The sequence below is a fragment of the Rosa chinensis genome, chromosome 3 (genome assembly GCF_002994745.2).
Source record: "Rosa chinensis cultivar Old Blush chromosome 3, RchiOBHm-V2, whole genome shotgun sequence".
Lineage (NCBI taxonomy): Eukaryota > Viridiplantae > Streptophyta > Magnoliopsida > Rosales > Rosaceae > Rosa > Rosa chinensis.
The window spans coordinates 11,552,852-11,567,719 of NC_037090.1; the positions used below are offsets into that span (position 1 = coordinate 11,552,852).

General features: G+C 35.4%; 1 protein-coding gene and 3 long non-coding RNA genes across 8 annotated transcripts; all 4 read left to right on the top strand.

Moving 5' to 3' along the window:
* The first annotated feature begins 637 nt into the window (after window positions 1–637).
* On the top strand, window positions 638–2,886 carry LOC112193907. The gene is made up of 3 exons (XR_005808602.1): window positions 638–940; window positions 1,826–1,954; window positions 2,280–2,886. It is a non-coding gene; the product is annotated as an uncharacterized LOC112193907 (long non-coding RNA).
* Window positions 2,887–4,229: 1,343 nt separating this feature from the next.
* On the top strand, window positions 4,230–7,441 carry LOC112194914 (7-deoxyloganetic acid glucosyltransferase). Its single transcript, XM_024335167.2, has 2 exons — window positions 4,230–4,781; window positions 6,278–7,441. Exons 1-2 carry the CDS (start codon window positions 4,274–4,276, stop codon window positions 7,207–7,209), a joined length of 1,440 nt encoding a protein of 479 aa, XP_024190935.1. The 5' UTR covers window positions 4,230–4,273; the 3' UTR covers window positions 7,210–7,441.
* Window positions 7,442–10,380: 2,939 nt separating this feature from the next.
* On the top strand, window positions 10,381–14,021 carry LOC112191785. 5 transcript variants are annotated; one of them, XR_005808530.1, is made up of 10 exons: window positions 10,381–10,470; window positions 10,777–10,990; window positions 11,132–11,201; window positions 11,429–11,556; window positions 11,655–11,699; window positions 11,856–11,969; window positions 12,064–12,129; window positions 12,861–13,007; window positions 13,328–13,382; window positions 14,007–14,021. It is a non-coding gene; the product is annotated as an uncharacterized LOC112191785 (long non-coding RNA). The 5 variants fall into 5 exon arrangements; XR_005808529.1 differs by lacking the exon at window positions 14,007–14,021 and adding an exon at window positions 13,705–13,994; XR_005808531.1 differs by lacking the exon at window positions 14,007–14,021 and adding an exon at window positions 13,770–13,994.
* On the top strand, window positions 12,287–12,703 carry LOC121052110. Its single transcript, XR_005808007.1, has 2 exons — window positions 12,287–12,409; window positions 12,533–12,703. It is a non-coding gene; the product is annotated as an uncharacterized LOC121052110 (long non-coding RNA).
* Window positions 14,022–14,868: the final 847 nt, after the last annotated feature.

Here is a 14,868-nt window from a genome sequence, read left to right on the forward strand (position 1 = left end):
GAGAAATTGAGCCAATGAGAAAGCGAGCTAGACAAGAAATGAGGAGTGGCAGACTAACCATCCGAACTCCAAATGAGTTGAAACTTTCCAGATTCATTCTAGAAAGCCCAAGGATCATTTCTTATGAAGAGTGCCAGAGCAAACTATGAGTGGAAGGCCTTCAAACAATTAGCCCAATTTTCTACAGAAGCAAAACTGGAAAACTGGACCTGTAAGAGGTCCATCAGCATTTTCTGCCCAACCGCATGGAATAAAACTCTGAAAATTTGTCAGGATGATCTACACTCATAGTGTAACATTTCATATGAAGAAATCGAAGGCATATAATGAAGTCTTGTTGGAGAAATAATTGAAGGAATAAAGGGGCAGAAACTGACCTAAAACCAGCTCAATATTCACATGTTCATGTTTCCTACCCACATGAAGAAAGCTAGATGATTTTCTCTTTTTCCTTGGATATATTTTTCTTCTACAATCTCTTTAATAGATCATCATCACTTCCATGTTGCTGCACCTTCATGCTTTGCTTTCATTTCATCATTTCTCTATCTTTTCCATATTTTACAAATCACTTTCATTATTTTTCTTCCACTCATCATTTCACTCTTCTTTTTCTTCCCTATATAAACACCTTCTCCTCTCATTCTAAAACACACATTCCTTGATCCATTTCATCTCCTTGTCTCACCATTTCCTCTCCAATTTCCTTAGTTATCACGTCCTCTCTTCTCATTCTCTCACACATCTCTTCCATCACATATACACACCATCCACTGCCCTAAATCAGAAACCACACCTCCATACTCTCCCCTTATCATAGCTCATGAGATCCCTACTCCAAGGAGAAGCCGTAGCCTCCATCTTCCATCAAATCATCTTCCATCATCTTGTCGTACTCCTACTTTGAAGACGCCTCAAGCTTTCTTGAAGAATAATCAAAGTGAGATCGTGATACCCTCTACGGTTTATTCCTTTTGTACTTTTTGAATTCAATATGTATATGTTTTTGGATTTCCAAACTATGAGTGAGTAATTTTCTTGTTGAGAACTAGTATGAAATCCTAGTTATGTGATGGATTTTTAGCTTTTGAATCTCTTTTTCGATTACAAGGTTTAGTGAATGCTTTGTTTGGTTTTGTTTTATAAAATCTTTTATATGTTTATGTCTTAGATTGATCACCTAAAATATGAGCATGTAATTGGAGCTAGTTTTAAGATGCAGTGCGTTCACGGTCTTAAAACACTAAAGTAGTAATGCCTACATGTTAGGTGAAATCAAACAAATAGAATACATGCTAGGATGGCGTTCCTCACTAGTTTTGTACTCTAAAATCAATATTTCCAAAGAGCTTAATGTGTTTATGTGTGCTTAATGAGTTAATTTGATAGGGTAGCGTTCTACACCTTGATTGCATATAAGCAAGCTTAGGATCCAGTGCGTTCACGGTTCTAAGTAATTTTGGGAAAAATAAGGCTTTAGCAGCGATCCTAAAGTTCTTGATTGGTTTCATTCACATGCCTTTGTAATTGAAGATTAGGTTAAATTGTCTTTCTCTGATCATAACTAGTGGTGGATTACGAAGTTCTCAACATCCATACATCTGATTTAGAATCCCTAAAAATTGCAATATTTTATTTCCTTTGTTATTGCCTGCATTTTCAAAATCTAAACCCCCCTTTCATTTAGTTTTTGTGTCAACTTTATTTTCCTTTTCTTTCTTTAGTTTTTGATAGTTTTGTTCAATTAGTGCAATTTGTGAAAGTACCCTCAATCCCCGGACTGAACGATCCCTGCTTATCCTATACTAACAATTGTCTTTTGCAGGGTAATTTTGTGCGCTTAATTCAGGCGTACCACTAGCCTAGCATATTAACTATGTTTTGATCTTGTGTTTCTCAAGCAACATACTCACTGGATACGGTCCCAGTACCATCAGCAACTTATCTTGATGAGGTACAAAGTCTATGCTTATCATTGCAATTTTAAGTTTAAGCAGCACAAGTTTATCTTTTAATTTAACATTAGATCTTCGTTTATTGGGTTCAACCTAGCTGTGAAAAAAACATTTGGCGTTTTTCCTACTACTGAAGTAATTTTTTGTACTGAAAATTTGTGGGCGATTCCAGTTCACTTGAAACATGGAAGTAGTGGAGAAAACCTTGATTTTCGTTTTGTTTTTCTTGGTATGACTGCTGCTCAGTATACATTATTAAGTTTTTATGTGCCTTCCTTTTTTCCTCAATTCCAAGACCTTTTTTTTTCTTTTTCTTTTTTGCAGAACATGAGTTGTAGGACTGTTACATGTTTTCTACAACGTATTGTATGTGCTTGATTGAGATGGCAAGGCAAGCTGGGCCAACTGAGACTGGAAGTTGTCCCAAGTAAGAGGAAACTAATCAACATGCAAAAAGTTGCGAAGAAGTTATGTGGCAGAATGTGTAGTTGGTGGATTTTGTACCACACATGTATTCCCACCTAGCTTTGAATTAAGGAAGGTCTAGAGGACCTAGGACCTAGGTGCTTTTGGATACCAATATCCAGTTTTACACATGTATTCCCACCTAGCTTTGAATGAAGGAAGGTCTAGAGGACCTGGGTGCTTTTGGATACCAATATCCAACTTTCCATGTAAGCTTCTTTGGTTTCTTTCGCTCAGATGGCAAGGCAAGCTACAATGAAATCAGTGCTTGAAGTCATTCTAGACCATAAACTAGGTATACTATTATACTCTTAAGAAATGTATAAAGCAAACAAACCTGCGGCATCGTGCTGGAGGTATTACTTAGTTTATTTTATTTTGATGTTTGATTTTAACTTCATATTTTACAATCCATAATTATTTGTATGAATTTTTATATAATAAATTAGTAATATTGTTAACGGGGGATTGAGGCGGGTACAGGGATCTAATCCCTAATGGGGATAGGGATAGGGAATCTCAAGTATCTTATTACGGGGATTGGGGCGGGTAAAGGGGTGGGGAATGAAGTCGGATATGAGGATGGTAACTTAATCCCCTTACCCTACACTCCTCCTTGCCATCCCTAATTTTATCTCACTTTGATCACTTCTCCCAATCATTCTAATACATATTTATTATTTTTTCACAATTGGTTGGACGAAAATATTATTAATATTGTAGCAAATAATTTTTTTAAATGAAAAAAATTAAAAAAGTGACTAAAGTGAATAACAGAGTTAAAGTTGAGTAATTAAAGTGATATATTTAAAAAGTGAGTGATCGAAGTGTCGAATAAGTAAAAGTTGAGTGATCATTTATGATATTCTCCCTATATTTTAGTGCATTTGGCAAATGTTTGTCGAACTTGTTCTATGTACAATTCTTAATTACTACGTACGCATATTATAATCTGAAGGTTGGAGCATATATGACTGGACATCTATTACTTTTTTTCTGAGTTGAAACTAGCTTGAAAATCGATCTTAGAGAGGAGCGTATTATGCAAAGCATCGATCATCGATGTTTGATGAGCTGTAGGGTCGCACTTTTACTGTTTACTATGCTTGCATAAATAAGGATCCATTGCTTAATTTTGGAAAATATGTGGAATTTGTACTACGGTTCGTTATAAATATCTGAAAATTGGAAAATGACAGTGGGATCATTGGGATTCATCACTATATTTCTTCTATTAATCTATTGTGAGTTGACGGGAGAGTCTTTGTTGATCAGTAGGGTTTTACATACTTTTCTTTTATGTTCAAAATTCTCGCACCACAAATAATATGCTCCTTTTTCCTCGTAATTGAACTGTGAGATAAAGTCTACGTAAAATAGGTCAAGGAGTTCGTACTTGACCAAACTATTGGATCTTCAAATATTTCCATCAAACAAAATATAATTGCATTCAAAGCTCTTCGTAAGCGACAACCATACCGATCGCTCAATTTCTGTAAGTTTGATTAATTAATCAAAGCTGACTATATGTAGGAATATTTCCAAACCATATAAAAAAATTGGTGGTTCAAGCTAGTACTATTTCTAGATTGAATACTTTTTTCTAGAATGCATACTTAATGCGCACGTAATGTTTACGCCCTTAGTGTCCAAAATAATCACGTGATGCATCAGTTTGGATAAAATAGTAAAATATTACCTTTCAATTAGACGGATGACCAAAAGAATTGTCTAAAATAGTAAAATATTACCTTATTACGCGACTATATAATATCCACCTTCTCTGTGCATTAGTGCTACGTACAAACTTAAAAGTAGCAAGCCATAGGAATCGAAAGTAAAAGCGATTTCAGATGCTCGTTACCTCAATGGAGAAATCTCAATCTCACGTAGTGATCTTTCCATTTCCACTGCAAGGCCACATCAAACCCTTGCTCTGCTTGGCAGAGCTTCTCTGCCATGCAGGCCTTCATGTCACCTTCGTCAACACCCGCCACAACCACAACCGCTTAGCGAACCTCCGTGCCCTCTCCGCCCACTTCCCCACCCTCCACTTCGAGTCCATCTTGGACGGTCTCCCCGATGACCACCCACGCACTTTGGGCAGCGAGTTGTTGATCGCATTGAAGACATCAATTAAGCCTCATTTTAAGGAGCTGCTCCAGTCATCCCTTAAGGCCAACAGTGTTGCGCTGCCGCCGCCAACATGTATTATAACAGATGGACTTGTGACTTTTGCTTTTGATGTTGCAGAAGAGTTGGGGTTGCCCGTACTTAGTTATAATGTTCCTTATGCTCGTTACATGTGGACTTGTCTTTGTCTTCCCAACCTCATCGAACAAGGCCAGCTTCCTTTCCCAGGTGACTAACTTTTTAAATTTATTTGGATCCGATCGAACCTATGCTTGCATGGTTGCATGAACTGCGTTTATTTAACAAACTCATATGAGATATTATTCGTTTGCTACAAATGATTTGGTAAGGTAATTTAGTAACCCTATTGTATATTTTCCTTTAATATTTAAAACGTTTCCAACGAACAAAGTTAGACCTTCTCTTTTATCAGATACCAAAACTACTCCTCTGTCCTCTCGTCAGATATTGAAAAACCGAAAGGAAAATGATTTATGGCCTCAATGAGGTCTAAGATTTGTGGCCTCAATATTAGGTGTCATGCCAAATCATCCACACACATCACCTATTTGTCAAATTATGTTAAGTAATTCTTGAGAAAAATATCATCTTATCATTCCAAAATCTAATGACTCAAAATTATTTTGTCTTTCTTCTAAAGAAAAAAAAAATTGGCTTTCTTTCATTTTTTTTTATTTGTTTCATTACACTCATGCTTAGATTTAAACAACATCAATCTAGAGTACAAAAAATTTCATGTAATTCAATCAATAGATTTGCACGTACGTTCGATTAATAGATTTGCATAACACATGTATATGAATTCAACCTTTGTTGGGTTCCTGCAAATTTTAGAAATATAATGTGAAGAATACATATTCATATGATTGTATATATTCTTTTGTTCATTGTTTTCTCTTTATGCAGGTAGGGTTTAAATGTTAGATCTGAATTCATTATTTTTTGTTTGTTTTTCCCTTATATCTAGATTGTAGATGTTAATTGATGGCTACTAATATAGGAATTTTTTCTTACCTCTTAATTTAGACATAAGTATTTCCCAAATTCAATTTATTAATGCTAAATTTATCAATATTTGGAAAGAAACGTTAACGTCTATTTCTTGGCACATAATTCAATATATTAATACCATTTGGAAATAAAAATTAAAGGAAAAAATTTAACTAAATGAAGAAAAATATTGGTCAAAGAATCTATAGACAAATCTCTGAAATTAATACATAATTAATAGCTAATATTTTTTTTTGTCACTTAATTAAATTCATTAATGTAATTGATTCATCCTCAAACATCTAAAAGGAAATGTAAAATGATAAAGTTAGTGTTGCAATAGTATGATGTGGCAAGATATATTATGTGGAATTGAAAATAAAATTTGTATTTACTTACATGGCATGACATGACATCTAGAATTTGATGCCACAAATCTTAGGCCTCATTGACTCATTGAGGCCCCATATCATTGCCCAAAGCCGAAATTCTAAAACCCTAAGCCTAAGGAGGCAAAGTGGCAATTTTACGTGACTTCGTCATCGCACTCACGTAAAAGCCGGCTTAATTAAACCTTTGAACATATGATATGTGTTTATTTAACATTCATGAAGAGCTGATTTGGATACAAGACCAATCATCCACCAATAATAAATAGTTTACTTGACTAAATTGATTGACTTTAAACTTATCATATAATATTTGATGAACAGGTGACGACATGAATGTGGAAATCACCGGCGTCCCCGGAATGGAAGGCCTTCTGCGACGTGTAGATTTACCTGGTTTTTGCAGGGTAAAAGAGTCGAGCCACCCTGGTCTTCAATTCGCCATCCACGAAGCTCAGACACAAAAACGAGCTTCAGCTCTAATACTCGACACCATTTACGAACTTGATGCTTCGTGTCTGTCCCATATGGCCAACATGTTCCCCAAAATTTACACTCTGGGCCCTCTCCACTCTCTTCTACATTCTCAAATCGGCGACGTCTCGCGATCATTAGCATCACACGGCGGTCTTTGGAAAGGGGATCCAAATTGCATGACATGGCTCGACTCTCAGCCAACCAAATCGGTTCTTTATGTCAGCTTTGGAACTTTAGTGACCTTGACACGTACCCAAATCATAGAGTTTTGGTACGGTCTGGTCAACAGTGGGCACCCGTTCTTGTGGGTTGTACAGTCCGACATCACTTCGGGTATAGGTGAAGACCCGATTCCCATGGAGCTTGAAATTGGAACAAAAGAAAGAGGGTATATAGTGAATTGGGTCTCGCAAGAGGAAGTCTTGGCTCACAAGTCAATGGGTGGGTTCTTGACCCACAGCGGATGGAATTCTACCCTAGAGAGCATTGTAGCAGGAATTCCTATGATTTGTTGGCCTAATTTAGGGGATCATTACATCATTAGCAGAACTGTTTGTGAGAAGTGGAAGATTGGTCTTCGATTGAAAGAAAATTGTGACAGAAAGGACATTGAAACCATGATAAGAATGTTGATGGAATTTAAGAGGGGAGAGATTCAGAGTTCAATGGATTCAATTTCAAAAGTCGCTCGTGATAGTGTTACAAATGGTGGATCTTCAAACCACAACTTGCAGATGCTAATCCAAGACATTGGGAATATGCATGCAAGACCACAGTGACAGGGCTGGGGCTTAATTAAACTGGTTCCACGTTATTCCTTATTGGGTAAATTTAATCTTTTCTCCTTTGTATCAAATTGTCGCTTTGTGAATTTTGCGGTGCTTGTAATTGTATGTGCTTAGCCAAAAGATGACTAGGTAATCACCATTTGTTCCTTTATAATTATTTGTTTGTAATTAATTTGCCTGCTGCAATTATCAATAAAACTGGAAAGGATCCTCCACTATTGTATTCTTCTTCGTTAATTCTTTTGAAAATTTGAGATCAGCATTGTTTAGACTTTAGAGGTATATATGAACATAAATAGTTAGATTGTTTGGTAGGGTGATGATTTCAATACTCCACTTCGCCATATATTTTATCTCATGCAATCCAATTCACTATATATCTTATCACTTGCACTCCACTTTTATATAGGTAGTTGGAGTGTGACAATCACTTTATTCCATTTTGGTTAATTACTCTCTTTCAACTATATGAGAGTCGCCTAGTACCGGACATTTCATCTAGTGACATTAGTTTCTTTTTTGTAAGTGAGAAATCGTGAGTTCGACTGACGCATGACTAGTTGAGAGTAATTACCTTGTTTAATTTCCTGCTCCGGTCATCTGCAATTGGTAATGGTCAAGATTGGCACACTTTCCTAGCTAGCCTGCTAATACAGTAATACGTTCTACGACCACATTTCTCTCAATATTTAATTCTATTGGGATCTCCAAATCTGCTCACCTGACCTCACTTTATTATGAATTATTAAATGACATATATAACCTACTATAAAATGACTATTAAGGACAATAATTATACCAAAAAAATATTATATTTATTTTATGTAGACTTTCCAATTCAATAATATTAAATTGTATTCCTTATTATTTTCCTTTATCTATTTTCATTTTCCAATTTCACTACATACTCATTAAAGCATTCATATATATTTAATAAGAATTAAAAATATGATTAAGATCATGTGACATAAAATGTATGATATATATGTTGAACGCATATTGGTGAGGGACAACAAAATAAATTCTCTTATGATTTATGACCTAAATTTAAGTCAATCCATTATATTTGCAAAAAAAAAAAAAAAACTAAAAATATTTAAATAATTAATCATGTGGTACAAAAATATAGAAAAAAAAACATTAAAAAACAAATGATTTCTTCAATTTTTTTTTTGCATTAGCTAAAATAGAAAAAAAATTCAAAAAAAAAAAACATAATAGTTCATGGCATTTTCTTATTGATTAGACATTAATTTTTGAAACTCAAGTTTGATTAAGAAATGTGCAAGTTTGACCAGAATCAAGTGATCCTCCGAGGTCTTCGGAGCGAACTTGCAAAGCAAACCCCACGTTGGCTGTAGTGAACACATGTTCCCCAGACCAAGCATCGGCGAGGGTAGCGAGGTGACGGTACAGCGACGTTGCGAAGGCGGTGAGCGTTGCAATTAGCGACAGAGGCGTGGGTGATCATGGTGGTGGAGTTCTGGGTTGTCTAGGTGCCAGGTCTTGTTCTTAGTGATCGATGACGGCTTCATAGCTCTGTCGATGTTGGCAGAGGGTTCTACGTTTATTGAAGGTGGTCGGTGGCGGTGGTTGAGTCGCAGCGGGCGATTGCTCGAGTAACGAGGACATGGAACTCTGGTTGGGCCAGGTAGCAGTGGGAGGCCGGATTAGCCTAGATCGGTTTGTCTGGTTGAACGTCGGAGGAGTACTTGTTTGGGTAGTTTGATGGCGTGGTGGAAGGGCCGACCACCAGAGCTGCTGACGATGGTGGCGGCGATGGCTAGGCAAGGGAGTTGGGCTTCTGGTTCTATAGCTTGGGTTTGGGCTTGGGCTTAACTCGAGTCCGCAAATTTCAAAGAAAAGCAAGAAGACCAACTTGTTGCCGAGGTTGTGGGCTGCTATACTCTAGTTTCTTTTGCTATTAGATTTTGGATGCAAGTCTTTTTTAGGTAGGGGTAATCTCTATGAGCATTCTAAGATGTTTTTAGTTGTTATTTGTACCACAATTGCGTGTTGTCATATTAGACTTGATGAATGATTTTCCTTGGAAAGCGAGGTTGTTCTTGCTTAGTTAGGCTTGCTTCATGCGAGTGTCCCTTAGACTTTAATGAGTTTTAGCTTAGCTTAGATAGGTTATCTAGTTTTTTCCGGATTTTCTTATTAAGTTATGTTAGACTCTGGCTTGTTTTATGGCTTGATTACTATTGAAATCAACCTGTATTCAAAAAAAAAATGTATATTTAGTTAAGATTTATAAAGTGATTAAATCATTGAAATGATTAAATTTTTTATTTTAAAGATAATAAGTTGTTTGCAAATTATATGAGTGAGGTTATTTGAGAAAATTTAGTGAGGTTTAGTGAGTAAATTTAGTATTTGAAAATTTGATAACAGGTGTAAAAATCATAGAGGTCAAGTGAGTAAATTTAGAGGTTCCAATAAAAAAACTCTTTTTTTTCAAAATTGTTAATGAAATCTTTTGATAAAAAAAAAAATTTGTTACATTTCTTCATTTCAATTTGTGAATGTGATAGGCTTTGGTCTTTTATTTTGGTACACTGGTGCACGTTATCATTTTGGACATTATACCTTTATCGACTACTCTATCAGGTTCATATATATGTATTTCTCCGGTCAAAGACAAACGAAGAACTCCAGATCGCTAACCTCAGTCCAGTGATATAGACAATAAGCAAGGCAAATTTCATGGAATTCTCAACTGAATGAAAGAGACAAAAGAGAGAGAACATTGAGACCATGATAAGAACTTTGATGGAACTTGAAAAGAAGGAGATTCAGAACTTAATGGATACGGTTTCAAAAATAGCCCGCGACAATTATACTATATATTAAAGGTGAGTTAACTGTTCACAACTGTTCATGTAACAGTGGAGTGACGGTTCTGCCCTTGATTTTCACCCACAATCTCAGACTGCCATAATGGTTGCGAAAAGTCCATTTTGCCCTTCCTTTACTGAAAAGAAAAATGGAACTAATCTCAACCGGAAGCTGAAGTAATTACACAGTCCGAACAGCATAAACTTTCGTGATGTTTCCAGATACTAGAATGGGACAAACAGTAGTAGGAATTTAGGATTACCGTTTTGTCATGAAATAGCAGGTATATATAAGCCTCAACCCAACATCTATCGCATTCGACAAGTCTCTATCGCTATCTAGAGTTCCTGTTAACGGACAACAGGCTTCCAGTCAAAATCAAGATCAGCAATTCTAATCCCCTTAACAGAGGTAAACTTTTAAACCTTTTTTCCTTTTGGGAATTTGATTAAAGTTTGTTCCTTTTCTTTGTCTGATTAAAACTTGGTTTGTCATCGAGGGTGGTGTTTTGTTGATGTCTATGGTTTTGTGGTTTTGAATCGGTGGTTTTTGTTGTGGTTGGGTTTCAATTGATTTGGGTTTCCATGTTTTAGGGGTATTGATTTGGGTTTCCATGTTTTTGTTGAGGTTTTAATTTTCGGTGATTACTGAGGTTTGGGTGTTTTCTTTGTCTTTGAGTGGTAATGAACTAATGACTGTTTTGTTTTTATTCTGTAGGTTTTGTACAAAGGAGTATCTGGATTGTTGTTTTGCCGCTGTTCCTGGTTTTGTTAGTTGCTGGATGGTTTATTTGGCCGTTGTTGTATTTGGATTATAGAATTTGTTTCGGTTTATGGTGGTTTATATAATTGTAATAGATGGTTTGTTTGGTTTTATTCAGTGGATATTGGGAACAGTGTGCGATCAAATTTTGGTAGTGCTTTGAATTCAGGTATGTAAAGAGTTACGCTCAGTGTTATTGAATCAGTTTATTTACAGAATTCCAACTATTGATCTTTATGTTGATAAATGTTAGTTTTATCATCTTTCTAAAAACTATTGATCTGAAATTTGTTTTTTCTGTGATTTGCAGTCTATAAAAGGTCAAGCACTGAGATACAAAAGAGAAGACAACAAATCAGTTTGGGTTCGTTCTGGAAAAGGTACATGGCAATATTTTGATTTATAAGATTGATTAGTTTAACAAGTTGAGTGGCTTTAAAAATTCGAGTCGGTTAAAGGATTGCAAGCCTGAAAATGTAATGTTGGATAGGAACCTTTCGTTTAAGGAAATGTTGGGGATAGATGATTGTAGAGGTAAAAATCAGTTGAAACATAAGCCAATGTCGGCTTTTGCTCTGTCTCAACCGGATTTTATGTTTTTGCCTAGACCGGTTAAGGAGCTTAATGATGCAGCAGTCAAAGGAGCTTAATGATGCAGCCGTCAAAGTTCAGAAGGTTTACAAGAGTTATCGAACTCGAAGAAACCTTGCAGATTGTGCAGTGGTGGCTGAGGAGGTATGGTAATTATATTGATACTTGCTTAGTATGCTTCAATTTAAGTTTGTTTTGATACAAAATGGTTTGATTAATTTGGTTATTTTCAAATGGTTTAGGTGGAGATACTCATTAGATTCTCCGGCTGGTACTAAAGATTTATGGTAATTATCTAAGCACTTGATTATTATCTTTCACCATTGAAATTGTACTTGAATTTGGTTTTTTTATTTTATTTATTATTATTGTTATTATTATTATTATTATTATTTTATAAATGGAAATGGTTTGATTGATTTGGCTATTTTCAAATGCTTCAGATGGAAAACTTTAGATTCTGCAGCTCTCAAGCAGAGTTCTGTGTCATTCTTCGATGTTGAGAAGCCGGAAACCGCCGTTTTGTGGTGTGCAAGGGCTAGGACTAGGCTGCGAAGGTTTGTTCTTTTTTTTTTATACATGCTTCTTTCTCATATTTCCCTAGCTTATTGGACATTTATTTCAGTAATAACACTTGCTTTGTTATTTCAGACTGGAAAAGGTTTGTCTAAGAATGAGAAAGCACAAAAATTAGCTCTTCCACATTGGCTTGAAGCTGTAAGTTTACACTTCATCTATGACCTTTAATAAGACTAGATATTTCTTTTGAAAACTTATATTCCTTGAAATGTAAAATATGCATGATCTAATATTAAGCTGTTTACTTCTTGATGTCCTCTACAGATTGATCCACCCCATCGGTTTAGGGTTTAGGTACTTAATGCATTGGCTCTGTAGAACTGTCCTCGAGCATAACCCATCGGTTTAGGGTTTAGGTACTTGATGCATTGGCTCTGTAGAACTGTCCTCGAGCAAAACCCATCGGTTTAGGGTTTAGGTACTGTTCACATTTCGTAGAATTGGCCTTAATTTTTTAGCAATTGTAAGCAATCCTAGACGATGTCTGAATAGATCATTGTGTAAAGTTCACTCATATGATACAAAAATGCATTGGTCGTAGGTGATTCTAGGTGTATTGCAATGGCCCTTTTTTCAAATGAAAGAGAAACAGTCCACAAACAAGTAGCTGCTGAAACATCCCATGCAGAATGCATACTTGGTCATATTCCCGAATTTTGGATTCTTATGATATGTTTGACAGATTTGCTTATATTTACCATGTGATTATTCATTATTGGTTTCTTATGAATTACTATGATTTTTATTTTCTTCTATTGGTTTAGGCTGATCTTTATTTCAGCAAGAGTTTATATGTAACTAAATGAATCACTCTTTTCAGATGCTAGGCATGAATTTCAAATATTTAAATCATGGTGGTTCTGTGGCAGGTTGAAACTGAATTTGAACAACAGTGGGAAGATGAGAAGGCGGAAGAATGGAAAAATGCGATTCACAATGGTGAACATGTTTGGGATTAGCAGACTATTATTCATGTTCACTATTTTAGCAATGTAGAAGATAAAAATCTAAAAGAGGTAATGGTGATATTAGAAACTTAAAGATAAGTGAGTTAATAACTACTTTTAAAAGCTCAAAATCAGTAACAGATCTGAAAGTGATGAGATAATTGATTCCCTTGAACCAGAGATGGCTCATTCTTCACCAATATATTGGTCTAAATTTGCTTAAGGGATTCAAAAGTCTACAGTTTGTTACCAAATGTTTTAATTTTTACAGGTTATTCTTTTTTATGCAAATGTTCCAAACTGATAGCATCCACTTATCATAACCTAAAAACTTGCAGCGGTTTTCTTTTCTATTTGATCTTCAGCTTAGAAAAAAAATTTGTTTACAGGGAACTACAATCAATAAACTTTTAGCAGAAAATGCAACTTCAGAATTCTACAAAGGTATGCATTTATTCATATCTTAACTCCTTATCTGATGTTTATACTGCTTCACTGCTTTAAACTCACAGCAGTATTATTTTTTCTTTCATATTCACCTTACAAAAATGATTTGTTGAAAATTTAAAATTTCTTCCATGTGCTCACTTTCAATAATTTGACGTGCATTTATGCTTTCTATTTTGTATTTTGTGAATATGAGTTAATAGCAACAACATGTTATAATTGAAATGATGCTCTGTTTTAACGTGATATGTCCTCATGTGTGCTGAACTGTTCTGACCATAATGACATTAAGAGATTGACGATAGTATCTTGATGTTAGGGTCGAGTGAGAAACAGCTAGAGCTAGGTTTATTAACATTCAAGCTGCTTATGAATTGCTTTTAGATGAAGAGAACAGAAGCCAATGTGATAGGAAGAACTGAGTGAACCCATTCAAAGTAAGCTTTGTGGTTCAAGTTTTGGTTGCTCTGTATTTTCTTGCTTCTTATATTAAGATAGCATTTAATTTGAGTACATGTAGGAAAATCTTCAGAGTCTATTGTGATTCATATACCAACTGAGAGCTTGACTTCTGTCTTAGCAGTTTTTCTAACCTCTTCTTGATGTGCATTGTTATCTCAGGCATCTGAAGCATGGATAGTGTGCCTAATGAAAAAATGAAAAGCTTTTCATCAGCAAGGTGATATGGCAATAACAGCTTAGACTGAGGAACAGCAGCATGAGATGAATATCCATGCAGATCGTGTATCATTATGCAACATCCATCAAACACTTCTCATTATTGTATTCTGTTTATTCCTTCATTAAATTATGTATACCAAGTTTGATTTGAAATTATTCATTCTGGTGAGATTCGTGTAACGTGCTAATCATACAGCTAAAGTGCTCAAAAGTTCTACCAACCTCTAAGGCTACGTATTCCTGTTGAATTCGTTAACTGCATGATTAAACCATGTTACACGAAGTTCTCCATCAGAATCAGTTAGTTCAAACCAAACAAAATTTGTAAATTTCAACAAAGACAATTGGTATTTCTACTATGTATTGTTACGAAATCAATCATAATCTCCACCGTGTAATAATAAGTCCCGCAGCAAAGCGCGGGCACTTTCTCTAGTGTTATTAAAGATTTAAAGGGGAATCTTCCCAACACAACTTAGAGCTCCTGATTATGGGAATTTTAACAATCACAATTTGTTTGTAATCTGATGAACAAGATGAGTGAATTTTCTATCTTTTGAGTTTACATTTTGAAATATATTACGTACGAACGAGGATTAAGAATTTGGTCCAATCTCAAATACGGTTTTACCAGTCTGAGACCGAGTTCGCAGCTTACCAAATCATTTTAAATTTAACATTTGTTGGCATATTTGATTGTAAATATTCGTTTTGCTTTGGATTTGAAAATTGGCTCGTTTAAACAACGACAAGCATGATCCACGAATCTTATCCCAACTTAACCACCTATTAGGTGATGGGT